The sequence below is a fragment of the Moschus berezovskii genome, chromosome 18 (genome assembly GCF_049115385.1).
Source record: "Moschus berezovskii isolate FMDL1 chromosome 18, NW_MosBer_1.0, whole genome shotgun sequence".
Lineage (NCBI taxonomy): Eukaryota > Metazoa > Chordata > Mammalia > Artiodactyla > Moschidae > Moschus > Moschus berezovskii.
In genome coordinates this window covers 35,613,185-35,638,941 of record NC_142477.1, presented here as the reverse complement: position 1 = coordinate 35,638,941, position 25,757 = coordinate 35,613,185, and the positions used below count along the sequence as shown (strand labels likewise).

Sequence of the window (25,757 nt, the reverse complement as noted above, 5' to 3'; positions counted from 1 at the left end):
GATTTAAGGGACTAGATCTGATTGATAGAGTGCCTGATGAACTCTGGACGGAGGTTCGTGACATTGTACAGGAGACAGGGACCAAGACCATCCCCATGGAAAAGAAATGCAAAAGAGCGAAATGGCTGTCTGAGGAGGCCTTACAAATAGCTGTAAAAAGAAGAGAGGCGAAAAGCAAAGGAGAAAAGGAAAGATATAAGCATCTGAATGCAGAGTTCCAAAGAATAGCAAGGAGAGATAAGAAAGCCTTCCTCAGTGATCAATGCAAAGAAATAGAGGAAAACAACAGAATAGGAAAAACAAGAGACCTCTTCAAGAAAATTAGAGATTCCAAGGGAACTTTTCATGCAAAGATGGGCTCGATAAAGGACAGAAATGGTATGGACCTAACAGAAGCAGAAGATATTAAGAAGAGGTGGCAGGAATACACAGAAGAACTGTACAAAAAAGATCTTCACGACCAAGATAGTCACGATAATGTGATCACTGACCTAGAGCCAGACATCTTGGAATGTGAAGTCAAGTGGGCCTTAGAAAGCATCACTACGAACAAAGCTAGTGGAGGTGATGGAATTCCAGTTGAGCTATTTCAAGTCTTGAAAGATGATGCTGTGAAAGTGCTGCACTCAATATGCCAGCAGATTTGGAAAACTCAGCAGTGGCCACAGGACTGGAAGAGGTCAGTCTTCATTCCAATCCCAAAGAAAGGCAATGCCAAAGAATGCTCAAACTACCGCACAATTGCACTCATCTCCCACGCTAGTAAAGTCATGCTCAAAATTCTCCAAGCCAGGCTTCAGCAGTATGTAAACCGTGAACTCCCAGATGTTCAAGCAGGTTTTAGAAAAGGCAGAGGCACCAGAGATCAAATTGCCAACATCCGCTGGATCATGGAGAAAGCAAGAGAGTTTCAGAAAAACATCTATTTCTGCTTCATTGACTATGCCAAAGCCTTTGACTGTGTGGATCACAATAAACTGTGGAACATTCTGAAAGAGATGGGAATCCCAGACCACCTGACCTGCCTCTTGAGAAACCTGTATGCAGGTCAGGAAGCAACAGTTAGAACCGGTCATGGAACAACAGACTGGTTCCAAATAGGAAAAGGAGTGCGTCAAGGTTGTATATTGTCACCTTGCTTATTTAACTTATATGCAGAGTACATCATGAGGAACGCTGGGCTGGAAGAAGCACAAGCTGGAATCAAGATTGCTGGGAGAAATATCAATAACCTCAGATATGCAGATGACACTACCCTTATGGCAGAAAGTGAAGAGGAACTCAAAAGCCTCTTGATGAAAGTGAAAGAGGAGAGTGAAAAGGTTGGCTTGAAGCTCAACATTCAGAAAACAAAGATCATGGCATCTGGTCCCATCACTTCATGGGAAAATAAATCTCTTAAGGGCTTTTATATTGTTAGAACCACAGATAAAAAAACAAAAAAGTTAGGAAAAAAGAGGTTTACAAGACCTTTTATGATCAAACATACAAACCTATTCCTAAGTGACTAGCACTTGATTTGTTTCATTTTTGTCTGCACTTAAAATAGTAAGGCTTCCCCTTGTGGCTCAGCTGGTAAAGAATCCGCCTACAATGCGGGAGACCTGGGTTCAATCCCTGTTTGGGAAGATCCCCTGGAGAAGGGAAAAAGGCTACCCACTCCAGTATTCTGGTCTGGAGAATTCCATGGACTACATAGTCCATGGGGTCGCAAAGAGTCGGTCACAACCGAGCTACTTTCACTTTTCAAAATAGTAAGCCTAACGTCACTGATGGGGATTTGAAACTCATTCGGTGAGGTTCCATACACTACGCTTTCAGAAGTTTTGTTCCAAAAAGGCGAGGAAAGAGAACTGCAGTGAACCAACGTTCACAACTTAGTGACCGCAGGATCACTGGGCGACGGCGACATTCTTGCTATCCAATCGCGGGGGAACCTGGAGAGGACGCTCCAGATTGGTCAGAGAAAACATCCCTCCAGGTTCATTCAAGGAGGGGCTTGGCGTGGGCGCGGCCGGCAGAGCATTTTGGCCAATCAGAGAACGCATGGGGGCGGGCTTGGCCGCAAGAGGGTGGAACGGAGCCTATCTGAAGGCGGCTACCCGCCAATCAGATCCGCCTGTCGCGCACGGAGGGGCGTGGCCTCCGGCGGCGGTTTCCCTACTGTTTGGGCCCAAGCGCGGAGGAGGTGGGGCCCGGGCGGGCCTGGGCGGGGCGAGCGGTGTCGGCGGCGGAGCCGGATGCGGGCGGCGCCGCGGCCGCCGCGGCCCTGGGGATGGGCGGAGCCCCGGCCGCCAGTGCTGGTGGCCGCTGCGAGCGGCCGCCTCTGCTCCCGCGCGTTGCTGCTTCCCAGGGTGGCGGTATGCTGGGGAAAGGAGTAGGCGGCGGCGGCGGCGGCACCAAGGCGCCCAAGCCCTCCTTCGTGTCGTACGTGCGCCCCGAGGTGAGGGGGCGTCGTGCGGGCGGGGCGTCGTGCCGGAGCAGCCGGGGTGGGGGGCGCCGGGAGCCCCTTCCCTGCCTCCGGAGGGCCGCGAGCGCTTCCTGCCCCTCTGCCGGAGGGGAGCTGAGCGGGATGAGGGCCCAGAGGCGCGCTGGGTCTCCCGGCGGGCCCGGGTGGGATTCCCCGACGCAGGCGGGCAGGTGCTCGAGTGCAGGGCCCGCCTCACCGGGGTACCAGGTGAAGGGGCCCTGGCCGGGAAGGTCCTGCGGCCCCGCTGGCTCCTGGCTGCGGTAGACGGGAGCTGGGGTTTGGGGCACCACGGGAGGGGAAGGGCTGGGGGGACTGACCACCCCCACCCCCAACTCCGGGGACCTGCCTGGAGCTTGCAGTCCCGGCGGGTGGGTCTGCCCTGCTCTCGGAATTTCTCAGTGAGTCTGCAGAGCTTGCTTATCTCAGCTGCTTGCTTCGAAGAGTGCTATATGATGCCGCTGGCGGGGTCCCGTGCCCTGCTTTCCGCTTGCCATCAGCACTGCTGGGAGAAAGTGGGGTCGGTCCCGGCCTCAATCAGTGCCTATCTCTTCCTTGTAAATTCCCCTCTGTCGCTTATTCCCCCTTTCATTTTACTCCCTCACCATTAGCCTTTCCACCTCCTTCTTGCTTTCCTCCTGGAGTTTTACTGTCAAGTTCATTCATTCATTCAGAAGATATTTTTTGAGCTCGTGCTCAGGGCCAAACACTGTTCTAAACTGCTTGGGGTATACATCAGTAAACAGAACAAATATCCCTGTTCTCTGGGAGCTTATCTGAGGGAGAGAGGAGTAAACAATCGGTAAAATAGATATGAGTAATTGTATGGTATATTAGAAGTTGCAAGTGGGATAAGAATAGGGATTGACTGATGGCCCATGGGGCAAAGAACCTGCCGCAGGAGACACAGAAGACATGGGTATGATTCCTGGGTTGGGAAGATGCCCTGGAGGAAGGCATGGCAACCCACTCCAGTATTCTTACCTGGAGAATATCCATGGATCGAGGAGCCTGGAGAGCTTCAGTACTTAGGGTCGCAAAGAATTGAACATGACTGAGTGACACTTTTTTTTTTTCAATTATATGGTATATTAGAAGTTGAAAAGTATGGTGGGAAAAGAAAAGACACCCTTTTCCTCCTTGCACATGGGGCGTTTGAGCAAAGACTTGAAGGATGCTTGGGATCTGAGGGTAGAGTCTGGAGTGTTGGAGGGCCATCACGGAAACCAGCCCTGTAGAATCCAGTGGGGGAGGGGGATCCCCGAGTCCTGGGAGAGGAAGTTAGGCTGCAACTTGTAGGCCACGCTGAGCTCCTAATCCAAATGCCTGATTAGATGCATTTTCATTTTTGATTTCTGAAGGGTTTTTTTTTTCCCTGCTCCTCTCTTAGCACTTTAATCAGCAACGGGTGCAGAAGCATTGGCAAATTCTTGTGCTGTCTTCCCACCTCTGTAAAGCAGAGGCAAGTGGGCTGTGTGGAGAGAGGTCTTCATCAAGGAGTGCTTCTATAAAACCACCAGCGGCCTGAAGCCTTTGCATGTGTATCTTTAAATTCAAATGTGTGTCTTTTTTTCCAGTGCAGAGTACTCTTCTTATTTTTAGTCCTAATTTTAAAATAAAAACCACTTCCTCTGTAAATGCTTGATAAGGAGTCAGGGTCATCTTGAATATTCAGCAGGCTCCCCTTGCAGTATCTAGGGTAAGTAATGTGGTCAGCTTCTCTTTGTGTCTTTTTGATTGAGCCTGGGTTGAAATGCAACTGATCTTTTAACCTTTCCTCTTTAGTGAGATTCGAATGTGAGTGGAAAGTCTTCTGAAATGTGGCCAGAGTTCAAGAATGTTCCAATTTTTTATCCACCAAGCACACATGTTGTAATTAGGCGTATTTTCCCTCTTTGCCCACAGTTCCTGATATATTTCCTTTGAGGGATGATTAGGGAAGGGGAGTGGGTCAACCCCAAAAGAAGCCTGAACTGGTCACATTTTTCAGATCTTTATAGTTGGCAGTTCTCTTTCCTCGCAATAAAATAATGCTATGTAGACACTATGCTTCTTTGTTGAAATCTGTCTCTAAAAATATTTTGTGACAGAGGATAAGGCTCTGACCTAAATTGTCGATGAGTTTTAGAAGATAAGGGAGTGAAAGAATGAGGAAGCAATTTGTCATTAAGTGTAATCTAGCTTTTGCTAGCCATTGCATTATCGGAAATACATGTGAGCAGTTTTGAGGTGTAGCTATGTGTCTCTGAGAGCCCTGGGTCTGATAAACTTCTCTTGGTTCACTTAATAGCAGTCCTTCTGAAGACTGTCATTCTGCTGTTCCTATTCCTTTCCCTCATATCAAGTTCATCTTTAGTGCTTTTCATGTGTGTTTTCCCATCACTTCTTTGTACGTGCTTTGCTTTTGTTAGCTGGGAGGTTGCAATTTCTCACACCTCTTTTTGCTGGTAGATCACTAAGCCCCCAGAACAACCTTCAGGATGTAAGGTGCCTTATGGTACCTGTGCACAGTGATGAACTTGTTCTTGACTGATCAGATCTTGTAAGACTTAACAGGATCTGTGTTCTGTATGCCAAAGAGGCTGTCAAGGGTTAGCACTTTCCATCAAAAGCAGAAGGCTTAACTGGGTAAAAGTATTTGAAGATGATGCTTTTATACATGATGGCTTTTTTTTTTTCCTCTTGTGATCAGAAAGGGTTGGCATTGGACGGCCTAAAATGAGGGATAGGAGTTTACTTCCTCTGTTAACATTGGATCTCTGCCACAGGAACTTGGCGCTTCTGTCACTGATTCTCCTAAATCGGTGAACAAGCAAGTTAAAATCTTGAACTGTAATTTAGGAACTTTGGTCGTGTTTTGTAAACTCTGCCCAGAGGGTGGCACATCAATAAATTTGGTAAATGGGAAGTTGATGGTTTTGGAAGCTGAGGTGAACAGGAGGGAGAGAGCTGGGCCGGTCTTGGTGGTACCCAATGGCTGGTACCTGAAAACATGTCAGCATCTTCACCCCAGCACAGGCCCAGGCACAAGGTGCCTCTATGCAGTGGAACCCTGGATGCTGAGCTCTGCTTCAGCGAGGTGTTCGCTTATCGTTTGGGTGCCAGCTCTTCTTTTCTTATACAGAAAACACCTGTTTGAATTATGGTGATTTCAGAAACCATTAGTGTTCATTATAGAAAAATAAGACAATGTAGATAAGCAAACATTTTTTTTACGGAAAAATTGCAAGCTTATTAGTGACTTGGAGTGTATCCTGTCAGATGTGTGTGTAGGGCATATATATAAATATATATTTTACTAAGATGGGATTAATATTGCTGATCACATTATTGTATAATCTGCCCATTTCACCAGAAATGTATATTTTAAATGTCTTTTCATGTCAGTTGTCAGCCTGTAACTTCTTTTTAAATTAGACCCCTTTTCCTCAGCAGAGACGGACAGTGTGATGGGAGATGTTAGGTAGCACAGAGAGGCCAGGAAGGCAGTATGGTTTTAAAATGGTTTTCTGGTCAGTTACCTTCTCTGGTACCAAAGGACAACTGATTTCCTTAAGACTGTCATTTCTCTGCGCAGTTACCTTGAAATTGTAAGCTCTGCTTTGGTAATTCTTAGTGGTTAGAAATGCTTACTGTCTGTCCCTGGCAGCTTGTGTTAATAAATAAAGCACCATTGTGTGTGTGTGTGTGTGCTCAGTGGCTCAGTCATATCCAACTCTCTGCGACCTCATGGACTGTAGCCCGCCAGGCTCCTCAGGCCATGGAATTCTCCAGGCAAGAATATTGGAGTGGGTAGCCATCCCCTTCTCCAGGGGATCTTCCGACCCAGGGATCAAACCCAGGTCTCCTACATTGCAGGCAGATTCTTCACTGCTGAGCCACCTGGGAAACCCCATTAAATGGTGGTCCTAGGGGAAAGTTTTGATTTAATAAGAATGGAGTCTCTCATGATAAGAGAACTGAATAAACGCCTCGGGGTGTTTGTGTGTTGCCCTCGGAAACTAAGACCAGGACGAATTCAACTTTGAGAGTCTGCTCTACTTGTGCCCGTGTTCGTGTGGTATGCCAAATATGGTTAAGATGTACTTTCTAGTTGAGTTTAGGTCAGTGTTTGACTTGAACGTACTAATAATAGTTATTAGTTACTTAGTTGTGAATTTTTAGAGTTGGAAGAGAATATAGAGATGACCCAGTCTACCCCTGAACTCTTGATCTGTTCTGTTGATGTGGAAATGAGGCCCCTTAGGGTTAATTGTCCTGCCCACGGGTACAGTGCTTTTGTAGAGCAGGGTTAAGAGCTGTCTCCTGAGGCCAGCAGTGCCTGTGACTAAGCCAGACCCACAGGAGTTCAGGAAAGGTTTTACGTAGATTCGAGAACAGACAAGAGATGTGAAGACTGAGAGAAGTCCAGAAAATCCAGATTTAAGAGTCGATGCTTTTCATTGATTCCCCCAGGGAGAAGAATGAATCTGATTGCCTCTTCCTCACTTAGGGCCATTTCTTTTGGTGGGGGGACGTGAACCTGTGATCCTTCCCAGAACTAGGACTGTGGGTATATATTAAAATTTAAAAAAATTTTTACTGGTATTGATTAGGCACTTCTGTGTCCCAGAAACTCCTTATCTCATTTCATCCTCGTCTGTCTTAGGCAGTGAATACTACCGTGACCTCTCCTTTTTGTGTCCAGACGTGCAAAGTGAGACTCAGGGAGTACCTTGCTCAGGGTCACAGCTGGCAAGTGTGGTGTTAGGTTTTAAACTAGGGTGGTCAGATCCAAGGTCATTCTCTCATCCCTCTGTTTGTGAATGCCGGGGATATTGTTAGTGAAGCATACTTCTAGGCATGCCTGTGTTTGCACATGAGAGTGCTTTTCCCTGCTCTCTAGCAGCAGTTTCTTTCTTGGCTTTTGTTAGGTTGTCTACCAGGGGATCATGAGCAGATATGGGGCTCATTGGAGATACGATTAATTTGTTCAACAGGTACTTCCTCAGCACCGGGTAGTGATTGGTACCATTCTAGATGTTGGGGGTCCAGAACAGATGAAATGATTGAGATTATTTTTTGGTGAAACACGACGGTATTGGACTGTTAATACCAACTTTGATGACTTTGATGGGTCGATGACAAGAAGAGATTGGCTTATCCTAAAACAGATCCCCTTCCTCAGTTCTGGCAAGAAAGGAATACCTCTGAAAGCAAAATCTAGATCCATTACTTTAAGATCCTGTGACTTCTTCTCCATTCCCAAATACTTTTTCTAAGGGCAGAATTTTCTCCTTGAGCTTCGAGATCATTGGTAGTGACTTAATAACCTGTTAAAGGACAAGAAGAGTTCTTCCTGAAACGACCACTTTCTTAGCTGTGGCTTTAGCCTGATGATCTGTCCAGAGCTTCCGCTTTTTCTCTGCTGCATGTGCTTCCTGTGGCATCTCCCTGGGTCCCTTCCAGCACCACACAGCTTCTGCAGACGGAGCACCAGAAGATGTCAGGAGGCTAATGTCAGGCAGCTCTGCCTGCAGCCAGCAATACAGTGGCCGCTGCAACAGCCCCCATTGTGGCCACCACTCTTCTGCACCCTGCTTCTGTCCCTGACGTTAAAACCAGCCGTGCTATTCAAGAGTCTCAGGCTGTGGAACACCCATGCTTAGAAACTTAGAAGTCTGGATCCTTCTCTGCACATGCTCAGCAGAATGCTTGGTGTCCTTTGACTGCTTCCACAGGAAACCATCCTGTGTCATAGTGTGTGTCAGAGAGAACTCAGTTTTTAGGGGGTCAGAAAGGGTTTTTTTTATCACTATAAAAGACGTATACCTTATTTTTATGATAAAGACAATATAGCCGACTTTGGAAGTTAGGAAAATGAAACTACCCTTAATTATGCTACCCTAATAACCAAAGTGACTATTTCCATTTTTTCTTTTAGTTTGTCCAGGCTTGGTTTGTGTCTTACACAGTTGCAAACACAGTATATGTAAATATAGCCTGTCCTGTGGTAGTTGTGTTTGAAGGTGGTACCACTGATTCCTGTCAGCAGAGCGGAAACTTAAGAGCTGTTTTTCCAGCAGGGAGCCACCCTCAGTTTTTCATGTGATCATTTTTTTTTTTTTTTACTTTTGGCTGCACTGGGTCTTCATTGCTGCATGTGGACTTCTCTAGTTGTGGCGAGTGGGGGCTCCTCCCTAGTTGCGGTCCGAGGGCTTCTCGTTGTAGCGGCTTCTCTTGTGGGGGAGCACAGGCTCTGGGGCACGTGAGCTCCAGTAGTTGTGGTGCTCAGCTTAGTCTCCCTGCAGCAGGTGGGATTTTCCCAGACCAGGGATCGAACCCGTGTCCCCTGCATTGGCAGGTGGATTCTTAACTACTGGACCACCAGGGAAGTCCACACCTGTGACTTCTGATGTGCTTTTTTGGAGACCCCAAGGAGAACAGAGGGTTTGCAGTTTAATGAATCACTTAGAATCAGCCTCTTGAGGTAGATTGGGAGGTAGGATTGAACTGGAATAATTCTGCCAGCCTCTAACCTGCTGCTGCTTCGGGAGGAAGAAGAGAGGAGGCAGACATGGAGAGGGACCCCAGGAGTGAGCAAACCTTTCCGAGAGCTGGAAGGGCCACAGGCCTCCCCCTTCCCCTGGTCCCCTCTGCGTACCTGGGTGTCACTCTCCAGGGAAGCAACCACTTGTCATTCCTCCGTCTTGCTACCTATGCATGAGGCCAGTCCTTCCAAGCCTCAGTTGTATTTCAACTGGAAAAGTGGAAATAATGACACCTGTCTTATCTGATAGGTGTATGTGAACATTTATGAATCTGAACTGTGGTTGTGCACAGCGGGTGCTGCTTAGCAGAGAACTTGGCAGCTAGCTGGGTAACCTTCAGGAGATAGAACTTAGCAACTAGCTGGGTAACCTTCAGGAGATAGAACTTGGCTGCTAGCTGGGTACCCTTCAGGAGATATGGGCTTTCATTGTTACTGTTATTCAGGAGCTCCCTGGAGGGTTCCAGAAAGTACTCAGTCATCAGTCTTAGAATACAGAAGTCTTTCCCTAAGCTAAGGTGTTAATGACAGTGGAGTATTTTAGTTGTTGGAGTTGTTGCCATGGCACCGTGCCCGGGAAGTTCGCTGTGTGGTAACTCTTTCTTAGAGTGTTTTTCACTGTTTCTGAAAGTTTCTTTTCCTCTTTTCTTATTTCCTTTTTACTTTTGAGAATGCTTTGATTATATTTAAAATTCCAACCTAATGAGAACACTGAGCGGTCGGCTTTTTTTCATTGTTAACATTTGGCCTTTGACATTTTGCTGGATTCATTCTGTGGGCTTATTTTTTCCTCTCTCCTCATTTCTGAGTCTCTCCATCATAGGCCACATTTTATGCATTTATCACATCTGGTCAATGATTTACCGAAGATACGAGTAAGGAAAATCAAATCACCTCTGGGAGTAATAATTCTCTTTACGTGCTCCAAAGGCAGTAGCCAGATCGTGTGCTATTTTGAATTTAAATGCTTCAGTCCTTGTACACCTAGCTGGTGGGCGGCCTTTCAGAGGAGGAGTCTAAGCCCTCACTTGTTTGTTTAGTGGGGAGAGGATGGCTTCAGCCAAGAGAAAAGCAGGGCTTGTGTACGAAAGCACTGGCTGCATGGGTGACATATTTTGAAGTCTGCCTTTTCCCTGGTGACAAATTGTCAGCCCCTGTTTCAGGCAGTGATCCTGAACTGCTGGAATTTTTTGTTTGTTTGTTCTTGTTTTTGCTGAGAGGGTTTTTTTGTTTTTGTTTTTTTTAAGATTCCTGAGAATGCCTTTGATGGGAATGGTCCCAGTTTTTTGGATGAAAAATCTCACTTTTCCTACCCTTTTCTCCATACATAAGATTGTATCTCTGTTTTGCTTGACTCCCTTGAGATCTGCTTCCCAATGTGACTTCCCCTCTCTGAGCCTCCCTTTGCTTCTTCATCTAACGTTGGGTGCCCATCTTCCTGGCAGGCTTATTTTGAGCATGAGCAGAAACACCATGTACGCCCAAACAATAACTTGAATTGGGAGAATTATTGAGTGTGTCGCTACCATTTGCTCAGCACCGTGTTAGAATTAGGAGTGAGAGAAAAAAGCAGTCTGTGCACTCAGGAGGCCCACATTCTGCCGGCGAGATGGCACGTCGACAGATGGCTGCGATGCATGGAGGTAGGTGCTGCCTGTTGACAAGGGAGGAGCGCACGATGCTCCCAGGCACGGAGGAGGGCCTCCTGCGGCCCTGCCGCAGCATCTGGCCTTGTTTGGAGGCTGCGTGGGACTTGGAAGGGGCAGCGTTGACGTGGGCTCCGGTATGGGGAGGAGGAGGCTGCAGGCAAGAGGGACAAGTTGGAAGACTCACAGGTGCGTGGGGACCAGGTGGTCGGACCGTCTGTCCTCATCTCTTATGTAAGGTGCACGCGGGTGTGTGAATGCGGCAGGTCTTGAAGAGCAGAATCCGGGGGTACCGCTGGGTACCGTTTGTTCCCTGTTTTCTGTGGACGCTGCTGTACAGGTCAGCCTGGCTCTTGGTGAGCCTGTAGGCAGCTTCTCATTTGCCCCAGTTCCTCTTGCTCCAAGATCATGGAAGAGCTACTGCCCCAAGGCTTTCAGCTCCTTGCCAGCTCCTCTGCTGACCTAGCATCTATACATAGCAGCCCTAAAGGGCTTCCTTGGTAGCTAAGCTGGTAAAGAATCTGCCTGCAATGCAGGAGACCCCGGTTTGATTCCTGGCTAGGGAAGATCCCCTGGAGAAGGGATAGGCTACCCACTCCAGTATTCTTGGGCTTCCCTGGTGGTTCAGACGGTAAAGAATCTGCCTGCAATGTGTAAGACCTGGGTTCGATCTCTGGGTTGGGAAGATCCCCTGGAGGAGGGCATGACAACCCACTCCAGTATTCTTGCCTGGAGAATCCTCCATGGACAGAGGAGCCTGATTAGCTACAGTTCATGGGGTCACAAAGAGTCAGACACAACTGAGTGACTAAGCACAGCCCAGCACAGCCCTGGAGGGGGACAAGGAGGAGACACACAGAAGGCAGTGCCATGTGTTTCTGCAGCTGCTGTCGCTCCCATCAGTTAGCTTAAATGGTGAGACTGTGGTGGTCCCGTGACTGCCCCCTGGCACTTGTGTACATTCCAGCACTGCCCTCCTCACGCTGTGTCATGAGGGGTTAGGGGCATGGCTTTGGAATTAGAGGTTTGCTACTTGCTGTATGGATTTAGGCTGGGTATGTAAATTCTCTAAGCCTCAGTTTCTTAGTCTGTATGATGGGAATAAAGGTCATAGTATCCAGCCCATACTAGTGTCGTTAGTCTCGAGTGAGGCCCTCCATGGAGAATTGCTAACTCAGTACAACTTGGCTTGTAGTAAATGCTTAGGAAATGTTAACTGCAGTACTTGCTGTTAAGTCTTCACCCCAGAAGTCGCAGCTGTGTCTTCGTTCATGTGTCCTTGTCTTTGGCCCCTAGAGCAGGTCCTGATAACAGCCAGACTTGACTTGCGTTCATTTTGAGCATCATTCTTTGCTCGCCCTCCCAAAGGCGTGAGTCTGGAGCTGGTGGCGCCATCCCTCCTGTGGGATCCTGCCATACCCACAGTGTGCGCCCTTTCCATCTCCCTTCCAGCACGGTTTTCTTTCTCAGTGAGCTGTTTCATGGATGCCCTCTCTGCCCTCCTATAACAGTATCTTCGCTTGTCTTGGGGCTTCCAGGGGGACCTGGGGTTTGGGCAGCGTGTTAGGTCCGGGGCCTTTGCCTCCAGTTCAGCTCCACTTCCCTCCTTCCCAGCTGCCACCAGCACCTCTCTTGTTTCCAATCCCGTGTGGTCCAGACCAGGCACCTCCTCTGATGCCCGGGACCGCCAACCACAGCTGCTTACCTTCCACAGGTTTTCCCACCTGCCCCTGCTCCCTTTGGAGAACCCCTCCCCTAGACAACCCTCACATCATGGCCAGGTTCCTTTTGGGCACCGTCTTGACGTGTCATTTTCCTATTTAAGGGTCTTTCATGCCCCCTGCCCCTTTCACCGGTCCGAACCTTCGCACCTTTTCCAGGCTTACCCAGATTCTGCCTGCTTCTGGTTTGTTGCTAGAGCAATAGCTTGGATTCAGGAACCTTGGGCTGTGGCCATTTCTTATCTGAGTGTCCTCGAGGGAGCCCCTTCACCTCTTTGGGTCTCATTTCCTGGATTAGGCAAGTGTTTTTAAACATATTTTGTCCAAGGAGCTTTTTTTTATTTTTTGTATAATAAAGTTTTATTAAAGTATAAAGGAGATAGAGAAAGCTTCTGACATAGACATCAGAAGGGGGCAGAAAGAGTACCCCCCTGCTAGTCTTCAGCTGGATGTTATAGAGTCACTGCTGCTAAGTCACTTCAGTCGTGTCCGACTCTGTGACCCCATAGACGAAGCCCACCAGGCTCCCCTGTCCCTGGGATTCTCCAGGCAAGAACACTGGAGTGGGTTGCCATTTCCTTCTCCAATGTGTGAAAGTGAAAAGTGAAAGTGAAGTCGCTCAGTCGTGTCCGACCCTTAGCGACCCCGCGGACTGCAGCCTACCAGGCTGCTCCATCCATGGGATTTTCTAGGCAAGAGTACTGGAGTGGCTTGCCATTGCCTTCTCCGGCAAGGAGCTTTTTTTTTTTTTAAAGCAAAACAAAAACACAGCATGGTTCTTGAACAACTTTTTCAAAACTCACTGTCCCCAGTCCTGCTTTAGAGGTTTAACCCCCTGGGGGCGGGGGAAGGGGTGTATGTGAATGGTGGGGGTGGTGGGAGTGGGAGGGAGACCTGCAGTAGGAACCTGTAGTTTTTTTTCAGCATCTCTTCCTTCAGCCCCTCTTGAGAACTGCTGTTTCAGATGAAATCACAGAGGAAGCCCAAGAATAGAGACAGACCAGAAGAGAGAAGGTGTGAGAGGTGCAGTGTGAAGGCCCCCGACCAGGCTGAACCGAGGGCTCCTGTTCCTTCAGCCCCTTTGTGTTCCCGAGTCTTTCCTCGTGCCTGGAAGCCTCCCTTCTTTGTGTCCGTGGTACAGGCTGACTGCAGCTGCGGGTTTTGGTGGCGCCATCGAGCGTTTATTGTCTGCTCCTTTGTGCTCGGTGTCTGAGGCTCTTATTTCCCCAGCAGGACTGTAAGCTCCCCGAGGGCAGGGCTGTAGTGCCCACCGCTCAGCGTGGCCTTGTGGAGCTCACGGTGGCTCAGGGCCGTCGTGGGAGAGGGCCTCAGAAGGCAGCTGTTCACCCCTCCTGCAGAGTGAGCTTTGGGGGCCGAGGTTGAGAACTACATGAGGAACTTCGCTGTAATCACTGATTTGACCCTGGGTCTTTGTGCCCCAAGAGTCTGCTTTGGCAGGAGGTGTTTTGCCCAAAAATATTCCTTTTCACTGTCACTGTGGTGCTGAGGTTGGTAGGCTATTGACCTGCGTGGATGCCTGAAGCCCAGCTGTTGCCCACAGTGTGTCTCGGGCCGCCCTTAGCTTCCTCCGGCAACTCCTGAGCCCAGACCCTGTCTTCTGGAATTGAGCCAGCTCTTTGGCGAGGTCAGATCTGTGGGTTTTGAGGCTTATGCTGCCCACGGGTCTCACCATTTCCTCTCTAGCTTGAGTTTCCTACCAGGGAGAATGTGATAAAGGGTTTGGATTATTTAAAGGCCTGGGGAGTGCCTGGTAAGAGTGACCCTTGCTAAGAAGCACGAGTAACCCTTCCCTGCTGTGTGGTGGGTGATGAGCTGTCAAAACAGGTGAGGGCTTTACCACGGATCATCTTGGCGAGCAGTTACTTTCTTCCTTCAAAAAACATCTGAGATAAGGGGGACTAGCAGGAGATCTAAATGGGAGAGAAAGGATTTAGAATGATATATGAGTTAGTCTGGCTCAGCTGTTGGTGGGGGGGGCGGGTAAGGGTGCTATGGGAGGTCGTTGCCTGTTCCCCTGCCCTGGAGACTTGTCAGAGTCGAAGGGACACTTGATGGTACTACTTTGTAATAAGAGAAAAGTTTAAGATTGTCTGTCTAGGGCTGTGGGAAGAACAGGGTGACTGCTCTTGAGTACAGGCACCTCTGGGTACCTGAACATATTCTAGAGTTGACTCTGGTGACAGTTGTACAATCCTGTGAGTGGACTGATAAACACCTCGATTTGTATACTTTAAGTGGGTGAATTGTATGGTATGGGAGTTATGTCTTAATCAGCTCCTATGGAATCACAGTTTATGAATCAGAAGGACCAAACTTAGGGTCTGAGGTCTTGAGTTCTTGCTTCACCACCTATTTAGCCCTCTGAGCCCAGGCACATCATCTAACTTCCTGGAGTTTCACTGGTTTTATCTGTGAAGTGAGGATAAAAATTCCTCATGGGATTGTTGTTAAGACAAATGACACAGGGCATGTGGAATAGGACGTCGTAAAACCTCTGCTAATTACATATTTACATGTTTAAGTTAGACGTCTGTTTTTGTGGATAATGGATGTTTAGCCTGAAATGCTCCTGAGAGGTCCCAGCTTGCCCTGTGAAATGAACACTGCTTGTGGCTGAGAACTGATTTGTATGATGTGTAAAGAGCAGAGTCGTTAAAAACCAGGTCTCAAACTGCCTCATGTCTGTGGTCTGGGACCTTGAGTCCAGACAGAGAGCGTCAGTTCGCCTCTTACTGGATGTCAGCTGCTGACGTTATGCTTTATTGTAACAATAATTGTTGCTTGTCTCCACCTGCCAAGGCAGTGTACTGTTAGTAGAGTCGAGCTGTGGTCAGTGGCAAAGCTGGTACCTGGTCAGGCTGGCTTGGCAGGGTGCAGAGCCGTCTGTCCAGGAGTCGGGGGACAGCAGCCTTGGAAATCAGCTCCAGGAAACAAATCCTAATTTGATTTCTCCAGCTTCCTAGACCTCAACCGTAGGTAGACTCACTCAGTCTCTAAACTCCATCCTTAGTGATCAGGCTTCCAATTTGGTCTGTTTTTGAATATGCCCCTGCCCTACCAATGAGACTCGAGCGTGTTTCAGGAAGCCAGCAGCTAAGGGAGAGGTATGAGGTAAGTAATGCTTGCCACTGATCACATACTTAGGTGGCAGTTTTTATTTATTTATTCTTAAGCTTTAAAATTAAAAAAAATTTTTTTGTTTGCAGTATAGTCATTGTACAATATTATAGAGGTTGGGCCTCCCAGGTGGTTCAGTGGTGAAGAATCCTCCTGCCAGTGGAGAAGACATGGGTTCTGTCCCTGGGTCGGGAAGATCCTGGAGAAGGAAATGGCTACCCCCTCCAGTATTCTTGCCTGGAAAGTTCCATGGACAGGGGAATCTGGCAGCCTACAGTTCATGGACTTGCAAAGAGTCGGACGTGACCGAGTGACTAAGCACACACACACATTATATAAGTTATAGGTGTTCAAAAAAAAAAAAAAAGTTATAGGTGTTCAACAGTGATTCACAATATTAGGTAGTCAGTTTGAATAGAATTGTCTCAAGAACTGTGTTTAGGATTAAATAATATTACCAGGATCAAGATTTGTTTTTCTCTTTGTATTTTGTTATGCATGCTTTCAGTAGACTTTTATTGGTGTTTTGCTATCTAGGAGCATATACTTGTTGAGGCTAAAAATACAAAAAGTACAGCTCCAGCCCCCATTTAGCGTCACTCATTGGGGAGACAGACAAGGAAAAAGACTATTGCAGTGTAAGAAAGGTTTGCAGAGGACGTGAACTATGTGACAGTGGGTTGGATGGCGAATTGGCTGGGCAGGACTGGTGAAGGGGGATGAGGGACCCTGTGGGTGTGGGGGCAGGATAGAAGCAGCGCGAGGGTAGTCACAGAAGTGTGCAAGGTACACCCGATGGTGGCTGGGGTAAGTGCAGCAGCCAGGGCTGACGGGTGTGGATGACTTCTAGAGCTGTTAAGAAAGCAGAGCAGACAGAAATACGAGAGGCAAGGGAGAGCTGAGAATGACTGCCGGGCAGATGGCGGGGCTGGAGTCCAGAGGACTGCAGGTTCAGGGAGGGATGGGGCAAGTGATGAGCTGACTTAGAAATGGGAATTTGGAAGGGTCTGAGGGCCATTCCAGCGCTAGTGGCCAGGAGGCTGTCTGGGGTCCAGGTCCGGATTCCTGAAGAGGAATCTGGAGTAAAGGTCCATTTGAGGGGAGGAGGGCCATCAGCATGTGTTGCTGGAGACTTTCCCCAAGGAGCAGAGGTCCTGGAGGAGATGCCCAGAAGGAAGATGAGGAAGAACAGCCAGACAGCGGGTTGGTTGTTTGGCCCGGAACTCATTTCTGCTGATTCTCAGGTCTCAGTCTGAATGACACTTCCTGAGGGTAGAAGCCTTTTCTGGCCTCCCCTCCGAGTGTGGTGAGGTGTTTGTGCCGTGTCCCCGGCGCGGCCTGCCCGCCCTGCCTCCCGGTGTAGCCCTGCACGCGTGTCGTCACTGTTGCCTGTACTGTGGTTGGACCCCCGTGTGCTCTGGGGAGGGTGGGGCTGTGGGTTGTGTTCACACCTACATTTGCTGTGCTGGTACAGCAGGTGCCTAAGAAAGGACAGTGCAGTCGGTGAAAGAGCGTCTGAAAGGCCAGGGGGAGGAGACAGCGTTGCTGGGGAGGATGTGGTTGGCGGGCAGGCACAGCATTGTTGTAGCGAAGGGCAAGGTGCTAGGGAGGCAGGCCCAGGCTCAGGTCTCACTTCACTTACCCTTGGTCAGCCTTGATTTCCTCCTCTCTAAAATGGGGGCAGTAATGTCGAGAGTTGAGAGGATTAAGTGAGATCACGTGTAAAAAGAGAACCTTCTGTCGGTGTCTAATATTAATATGTTACTGGCTTCCCAGGTGGCACAAGTGGTAAAGAACCCGCCTGCCAGTGTAGGAGATGTAAGACACAGATTCTATCCCTGGATTGAGAAGATTCCCCTGGAGGAGGGCATGGCAACCAACTCCAGTATTCTTGCCTGGAGAATCCCCATGGACAGAGGAGCCTGGCGGGCTACAGTCCTTGGGGTCACAAAGAGTCAGACATGATGGAACTGACTTAGCATAATGAATGAATATTTATAGCACTGATTCCCCAGTTTTCCAGTTGTTATTTTTTTTATGTGTCTGTCTAAATGTCTTGAATGCTGAAGTCAGTTCTCCATCTTTTATCCTGGGCATTTGGTGGTTAGCCTCCCTGGAAGCTGTTTGTTGAAATCAGTCAGTATCCAATGGAGGCAGGTCCACCTTGCAGCTCTGAGGAACCAGGCACACAGCTTGAGTGCTGACTCACTGGTTTCGCTCCACAGGCTCACTGCAGCCCTGTGCTCTGTGCCACTCCTTCTCAGAGACGAAAGTCTGAGAGATCAGGTGGACGCTTTTTAAATGCTGGACCAGTTGCACAACAAGGTGGATGTACTTAGTGCCACTGAACAGTGCAATTGAATATAGTTAAAATATTATGTTTTATATTATGTGACTGTTGCCACAATTAAAAAATGGAAAAGGAATCCATGCTGGGCCGGCTGTGTGAGGTGGGTCCCAGTGGGCGTGTCTCCTTTGGGCCGCAAGCTTGCTGGAGAATGGGTGGCAGTTCTCACATCTTGTCTGGCACACAAGTGGCCAGAATGGGAGTGCCTATGGCTCAGTGCGGGGTGGGGTTCCTAGGCCATGTCGGGGCAGCAAGTTCTGGGAACTGTTGATTGTCCAAGTGCAGCAGGAACAGAGGTATCTCCTTTTGATCTGTGGGGTAAAATGTACGGAAAATGGAAGACCTGCTGTTTATGCTCTTATCCCCTTTTAAAACAAACAAACAAAGGTAGCCATAGCATTGGGGTAAATATTGAAATAAGCAATTAACCAAAAATCCCCAACCTTGATCTCACCCCTCTGGCATAACTGCCCTCCATTTATTTCAAGCCACTGTTCTGACTGAATTCAGGCCTCTAGGATTCCGGGGTTTGAAGACTTGGATGTTCTGTGACCAGTGCCAGCTGGCAGTCTCTGCTACTCTCTGTGATAATAGCAAGCTCTGTCAGAACTCAGAGAGGTGCTGCACAAACCACAGGGGCCCTGGTTAACACCCCATTTGTTGCAAATTTGCATCACTTTCCAATTGAGTTCCTTTTTGGGCCTGTGGCAGAGAAAAAAGTCTGTCAGCATAACTAGTAGAACCAGTTCTGCTTGATTGTTAAAAGAACTGTACTTTTCCTAACCTTCTTTTCTTATGCATTGAACGTGTGATACGCAGTTGGGGTCAGTAAGGGATTTTATCCCACGTGTCCAGCTCCGGAAATAAGACTGTGGCCATTTGCTGATAAGGCAGCTGGGCAGGGAGTGTCACAGTTGAAGGGTAGAAGGAGCAGAGGGTTAAGGGGGAGCCCAGGGCCCTTTGCTGAAAGCAGGCGACAGTTAAGAAGCTCCCACTGCTCCAGAGAACAGGGAGAGGGTAGAAGCAGCTGTACCTGGACGCTGGTTGAATTGCCTGTGAGATCCTGGGAGGACACCAACGCCATCCATGGTGGCTGCTGCCCTGCCTCTCTCACTGGACAGGCTTCACGACTTTCAGTCTTTCTGGATGAATATCATATGCGTGACAGTCTTCAATGGAATGTTCTTTCCAGTAACATGAGCGCATTTGGTGATGCCGCCCGTGTTAATGCCCAAGCCTAGATATTGTCTCTTAATCTTCCAAATGTTTCTCTGGCCCCCGCTGGAGTGGTTTAAAAACCTCTCATTACTTAAAGTCATTATTAACTAAATTACACAGTGAAATCTTTTGCGCACTTACTGTTTGCAAGGGCTGTGCTGGGGCTTCCCAGGCAACATTAGTGGTAACAAACCCTCCTGCCAGTGCAGGAGACATAAGAGCCAGGGGTTTGCTCCCTGGGTCAGGAAGATCTGCTGGAAGAGGGCGTGGCAACCCACTCCAGTATTCTTGCCTGGAGAAGGCCATGAACAGAGGACCCTGGGGGCTACAGTCCATGGGGTCACAAGGAGTCGGACACGACTGAAGCAACTGAGCACGCACACGCACACACACTGGATTCTGGGGCAATATGATGACCAGAAAAGCAGAGAGCCTGCCCTCAAAAGAGTTTATAAACTGATGGGGAGATAGACGTAAAAAATTACATAAACAAATGTGATACTGCAATTGTGACAAGTGTCAGGAGGGAGAGATGCACAGGGCTTAAAGAACCTGATGGCAGAGAAGGCTTCCCAGAGGAAACAGCCCTTGTCCTGAGGTCTGATGGGTGCACAGAAACTCACAGGGCAGAGAGGAGAAACATTCCATGCAGGGGCTTGGACTCAAGGCTGGAAGGAACTTGGCAGGTACGAGAGGCTGACGGAAGGCCGGTGTAGCCGACGTATAGACTGAGGAGGAGGGTGTGAGAGGCCAGGCTGGACAGGGAGGCAGGGACCAGGCTGTGCAGAACCCGGCGGCTTTGTCAGGTCATTGTCCTTCTCCCACCAGTCACCCGGAGCAGGCTGTGCCCCTCCAGGGCGGGCGGTGGGTGCCAAAGGGGCAGATGCAGGCTGAGCAGTTGGAAAGCTGCTGCACTGGTCCACATGGGAGACGATGAGAGCCTGGACTGGGCTGGTCCTGGTGGAGGTGAGAGAGGAGCATGGGCTCTGGGTGTCTGCAATAGGAATACTGATAGGATTTGGTCAAAGACTGGATACCGAGGGTGAAGGGGAAGGAGGTGTAAAGGGGACTCCTAGATGACACGCTCTTGGAGGGAAGCACAGGGTAGCCCAGACCATACTGTGTTATTCACCCTGGGGCCTTTCCTGGAGTGCGGGACTGCACAGGGCTCTCACGGAACTCTCGAGGGTTGGTTGGAGTGACACTCAGAGACCTAGGCCTTGGAGGATGGAGTGGAGTAAGTCGTAAGAGGTGAGCTGTCAGCTGGTGTTGAGGAAGCCCCTGAGTTCTTCCCCACACGCGGCCATTACTCCTGGGGGTAGATGTTTTTTTTTTCCTTTCAGCATCTTTCCCTCTCCACAACAACTTGAGGCTTTTCCTGGGCTTCCCAGGTGGCTCAGACGGTAAAGAATCTGCCCGCAATGTGGGAGACCCAACTTCGATCCCTGGGTCAGAAGATCCCCTGGAGAAGGGGATGGCTACCCGCTCCAAAGTCCTTGCCTGGAAAATCCCACGGACAGAGGCTGCAGTCCATGGGGTCGCCAAGAATCAAACACGACTGAACAACGAACACTTCGGGTTCTTCCAGTGATGCTTGTCTAGCAGATACGTTCAGTGATCTTCCTGTGCTGTTTTCCTTTTTCCCTTCATTCCACAGAAGAAGTAATGTGGCCTCGGGTAAGAATGCAGCTTGAGCCAGCTGTCAGGTTTGACTTCCACCTCCACCGCATGCTAGCTGAGTGTCTTCACCTGCAGAGTGGAGGGATGAGTGGGTAGAAGAGCCCTCCCTCAAGGCTTGCTGTGAGGATTAAATGCGTTAATAAGTATAAAGCCCTTTAAACAGTGCCTGGCACGTAAGGCTCTAGAAATGTTTGTTACTATTATTCACCTGTCAGCCTCCGTAAGGGCTGGCCCTCGAGAGTAGCCGCTTTGACGTTCATAGAGTGGACTCTGGTGATTTCTGCAGTTCACCAGCAACCCCTGAGTCACGATGGAGTAATTTGTGATGTCAGTAAGGAAGAGATTGTATTTTCTCATCCAGTTGTAAAGGTCAAGTTGGATAGCCTTTAATCACCCGCCTAGTAAATTTGCCCATGAAGACAGCAGCTTATTACGCACTGAGAACTCAGCTTGATCAGGAGGAGGGTGCACACGGGGGAATTTCGTTGTGTCCCGTAGCCCTTGGCGCATCCGGACGTGGGCTGTGCCTCATTGTTAACCACGTCCCCTCCTCTCCGTTCAGCTGTGCTCGTTCCCCCAGGGTCAGCAACAGCAGATGTTACAACTCTTGTTTCTCAAAAAAAGAGAAAACACTTTGAAATATTAAAATATTATCTCCATATTTGTTAGTTCTTTCTGTGTTTTTCTTATGGAGTCCAAAAAAAAAATACTATAAAAATATATAAGCAAAAGAGCTGTAAGACGTGAGAACTCTCCGTTCTGTGTTCCCTGCCTTCTCCCGACCTGTGCAGGTGGCTTCCCAGAGAAGAGGGAGAATTTCACTTTTTTTCTAAGGGGAGGGTTTCCTTTTCATTCCTGTTTACACACCCAGATTTATTGGAGTCCCCTAGATAATTTCTCTTCTCAGGACTGGTGTATATTTTGATTTCAGGGGTGAAGGGGTGGTTGACGGTGATGGTGCTTATTTATACTGTTTTTGAAGTGATAAACAGAGACAGGCTAGATATTAGTGATGTAGATATTAGATGTTAGTGATATTAGCCTGCAGTATGGCTCTTTAAATTCCAGTGCAAAAGTGCTTATATTAGTTTTATTCTCGGTTTGTCACCAGCTTTGAATAGCTTAATCTCCTTTGTGTGTGTGTGTGTGTGTGTGTGTGTGATCTTAGATCCCTTATCAGGGATCAAACCCATGCCCACGACAGTGAAAGTATCAAGTCTTAACCACTGGACCACCAGGGAATTCTCAGTTTAACCTACTTTGAATAAACTCGGCAGTTGAGAAAAACTTGTCTTTTGTCACTGTGCCTGAGCAGTCCCTTCCTCGGATGTGGTGTTCTCTTAAGGAAGCTGTTAGTTTACTCTCTTGGTCTTGCAGGTGGGTTCAGAGTACTTTCTATTGCAGAAGAAAAGACACCAAATGACCAGATCTAACTCATTGTAGAAAACAAGTCCTATTAATAGGAAAAGGCCATTTCTTTTTCCATGACTTCAGATAGTCCTGTGTAGTCGAAGTCTAATGGAATTAGGACCAGTCTGGGTGTTGCTAATTGCAGGAGTTTTCTGATCCACAGCAAAAAGAATTGAGAAGTCTCCTGAGTGGAGTCAGTTTCGTTTAATGTGGGAAACAGGATTGACAAGAGAAGCAGAAATTATTCTGCCCATGCAGAATCTTAAATAATTGCTGCTCTTAAGTAGTATGCTGAAATCTTTATTTACTCATCAGAGGAAAGGAAAGGGATCAAGAAGGACAGATTCTGCTCAGTCCAGTCGTTGTATCAGACCTCGTTTACTGAATATGTGTGCCAGGTGTTTACACCCATTTGTGTTCATAACCTCATACTAGGTAGTACTGTTGCCATGCACACAGTAGGAAACCAAGCTCAGTCAGGTTAAATGGCAAGCCCAAATTCATGCCCATAGGTACCAGAGTTGGGTTTGGACTGTTGCCTCAAGTCTGTGTTACTTGTTTTCAATACATGCACAGAGAGAAGTTTGGAGATACTAGGGGAAAGACAAAACTTACATTCTTCGTACTATGCTGTTTTAAAAATACAACTCTGCTTAAAAAAAAAAAAGGTAAATTTTGTTCTGAGATACACATGGATTGCCACCTAATATGTAGCCACAAATGCATCTTCCCCCTCCGATTTTCTATTTTAGCGGAGAAAACAGAGTATTAAATGTCCATTTTAGAGCAGTGGAGCGACTTGGAGGAAATAAAAATGTTTGTATTATGTCTTTTTAGCACTTAGTGCCAGATGTGATCGAAAGAAATTGTGTTTTGGAACCTTTAGGGATGTTATGTTGCCTCTTGGAATTTGCCCTTCTGCCTGGATGAAATTAAACTGAGAATAACAACTTTGGTTTTTGACTCAGAGCCCTTGTAAGCAGTGAAGGGTTGACGTGAACATTTACAAGCATCTGGCCTAGGAGAGCTTCATGGTAGAGACCCCCGCCCCATTCTTTTCAAGGTCAGTGGTCAACCTGTAGAGCCTTCCCTTTTTCTGCCTTTGCCAAGATTCTAGGTCCACCACACTTTTGAGATGTGTGCATCCTGAATATGAACTTGGGAAGACACTAGAGAAAACACTCTCTGAGAACCAATGGAGTGAAAACAACCAGGCTGCTTTGCAGTCTCTCAGCAGATTCTTAGGAGCGCAGCTGACATTTGCTTTCACATGCTTTTGTCCTGTATGAGGCAAAGCCTTGTACAGTGGAGTACAGTTCTCGTAAGGGAATTTTTCTAATTTGTTCTAACGAGTTTTTTAGCAGGAGACTGGTTTTCTGTTACACGCAATGGATGTGACTGTGTTTTTTCTTTTGTGGTAGGAAACTGGAGACCATGTTTGTTGGAACACAGCAACAAGGAATGTGGGCTCTGGAATTAGTCAGGGCTTGGGCCGAACCCTTGGTTAATGACTTATTTTCCTATTAAAGGGAAGTTCCTGAACCTCTTTAAGCCTCAGTTTCTTCATCTATAAAATGGAAGCAGTACCAGTTCTGGTGTTAGGTGGTTAATGAGATACTTATGACAAGTACTTATCTGGCACATCATAGAACTTAATAAATGTGACATTATTATAGTTAAACGTGTGCAGTTGAAGTGGAAGCTGAGACTGACAGCTCGTGGAGGGCCTTGATTACTGTGTACAAACTTGGACACACCTGTCTTTACCGCTCAGAAGTCTTTTTTCACTTTGGGATTTTCAGCAGTGTTTCAAATAGCTGAGGTTGCTGTATGATCTGTGTTTTGGACAAGTGAAGTTGTTTACTTGTTTAGTCTTCCCTAGTGGCTCAGAAATGGCAACCCACTCCAGTGTTCTTGCTTGGAGAATCCCAGGGACGGGGGAGTCTGGTGGGCTGCTGTCTATGGGGTTGCACAGAGTCAGACACGACTGAAGCGATTTAGCAACAGCAGCAGTGGCTCAGATGGTAAAGAGTCTTCCTGCAATGCAGGAGACCCAAGTTCGATCCCTGAGTTGGGACGATCCCCTGGAGAAGGAAATGACAACCCACTCCAGTATTCTTGCCTGGAAAATCCCATGGATGGAGGAGCCTGGCGGGCCCTAGTCCATGGGATCGCAAAGAGTTGGACACAACTGAACGACTAACAACACACTCACACAAAGTTATTTAGTGTTATTCGAGGCAAGGGCTCACATGCACTGGATGGTTAGCCTCCTTTTTGTTGAACACTAGCTTGTCGACAGCAGTGTATATCTTACTGCATTACTCTGACCTCTTCTCTCCCTGTCTGCAGCTGAAGGAAGTCTAATGAATAGTGGCAGCTTTAGTAGGAAGTCAAGCACTGTTAGAAATCTTGGTGGTTTTTCTGCCACTGCCTCTTGTGCTGAAATTTCCCACACACTTCATGAGATATGTGGCTCCTCCACGACTTAGCTGCTTGGTGGGTTTTCCTTTTTCTCAGTTTTTGGTCAGCAATTTGTTGCCAGCATCAGAATGTATTTAACATTATTCCAGAGAAGAGGAGTCCCTACTCTTTACAAAATATATTTATTTTTATTTATTTGGTTGCACTGGATCACCAGGGAAGTACCAAGGAGTCCCTACTCTTAAAGTGAAAAATGTGTAATAAGCTTCTGGGGCATTTGAAAAAGACATGGGTGAGTCTCCAGTTTCCCTTTTTCCACGAGGGGAAAAGGTCTCCAGTCCTTTCCTTTTTTTCTCCGAGGAAATGCTTCTGGTAGGTTTATCTTCTCCCCTTTGGGATCGTGGTGCCCTGTCGTGCCCATGTTTTAGAACGGAGGGCTGGTCTGTAGGAGTCTTCCTTGGCTGTTCTAGTGAGGGCGAGCCACCATGGACCCTGCCTCTTTTGAGAGCACAAATACCGAGGCTCGCTGCGCTGTCATGATGTGATCACAGGCAGGCAGGCAGCTCTTGATTCCATTCTCTCCCCTGGGCACCCCGAGGCCAGGACACTTGCCCAGATGGTCCCGAATGCTCTGGAGGCCAGAACCCACCCAGGTTTCTGACTTAGTCCTGTCCTGTTACCTGAAAGACACTTGTTGCAGGCAGTAAACACCCTGTGTTTAGTGCACTCTGCTTAAACTCCTTGCTCCTCACTGCCCACAGGATAAAGCCCAGACTCCTTAAAACGGCCTCCTTGTCACCATGTCTGCACCTTCTCTTTCCTTTCCTCCTCCCTCTGCTGGTCTGTCTGTTGAACTCCTGCACACTCCTTGTGAGCCACTTCCAGGAAGCACGTGCTTGAACAGTCTGCCCTTCCCCCCGCCTCTGTTGGTCCCTCTACTGAGTCAGGTCCGCACTTTTGTGTTCCTGGAGCCCCCGTCAGAGCCTTGGTTAAAGCGTCATCCTGTCGCATATGGCGGTACAGTGTGTCAGTATTGTCTCGTCTCCCCCCTGGGCTGTGAGCTCCTGTCTACCTAGCACTTGGTGCGGATTCATTCAATTGCCTTTGTTTCTTATAAATCTCCTTCTCCTTTTTCATGTACAAACCTCAATTCTCTTTAGAAGCCTAACATCCTCTG

The 25,757-nt window shown here is 48.1% G+C and overlaps 1 protein-coding gene across 1 annotated transcript in view; it reads left to right on the top strand.

Annotated features, from left to right (window-relative positions):
• The first annotated feature begins 2,252 nt into the window (after positions 1-2,252).
• MTMR12 (myotubularin related protein 12) overlaps positions 2,253-25,757 on the top strand; it is a 68,376-nt gene continuing 44,871 nt past the window's right edge. Inside the window, exon 1 of the mRNA XM_055422218.2 lies at positions 2,253-2,443. Within this exon, the coding sequence (XP_055278193.1) occupies positions 2,276-2,443 (168 nt within the window). The 5' untranslated portion in view covers positions 2,253-2,275. The remainder of the gene's footprint in view (positions 2,444-25,757) is intronic.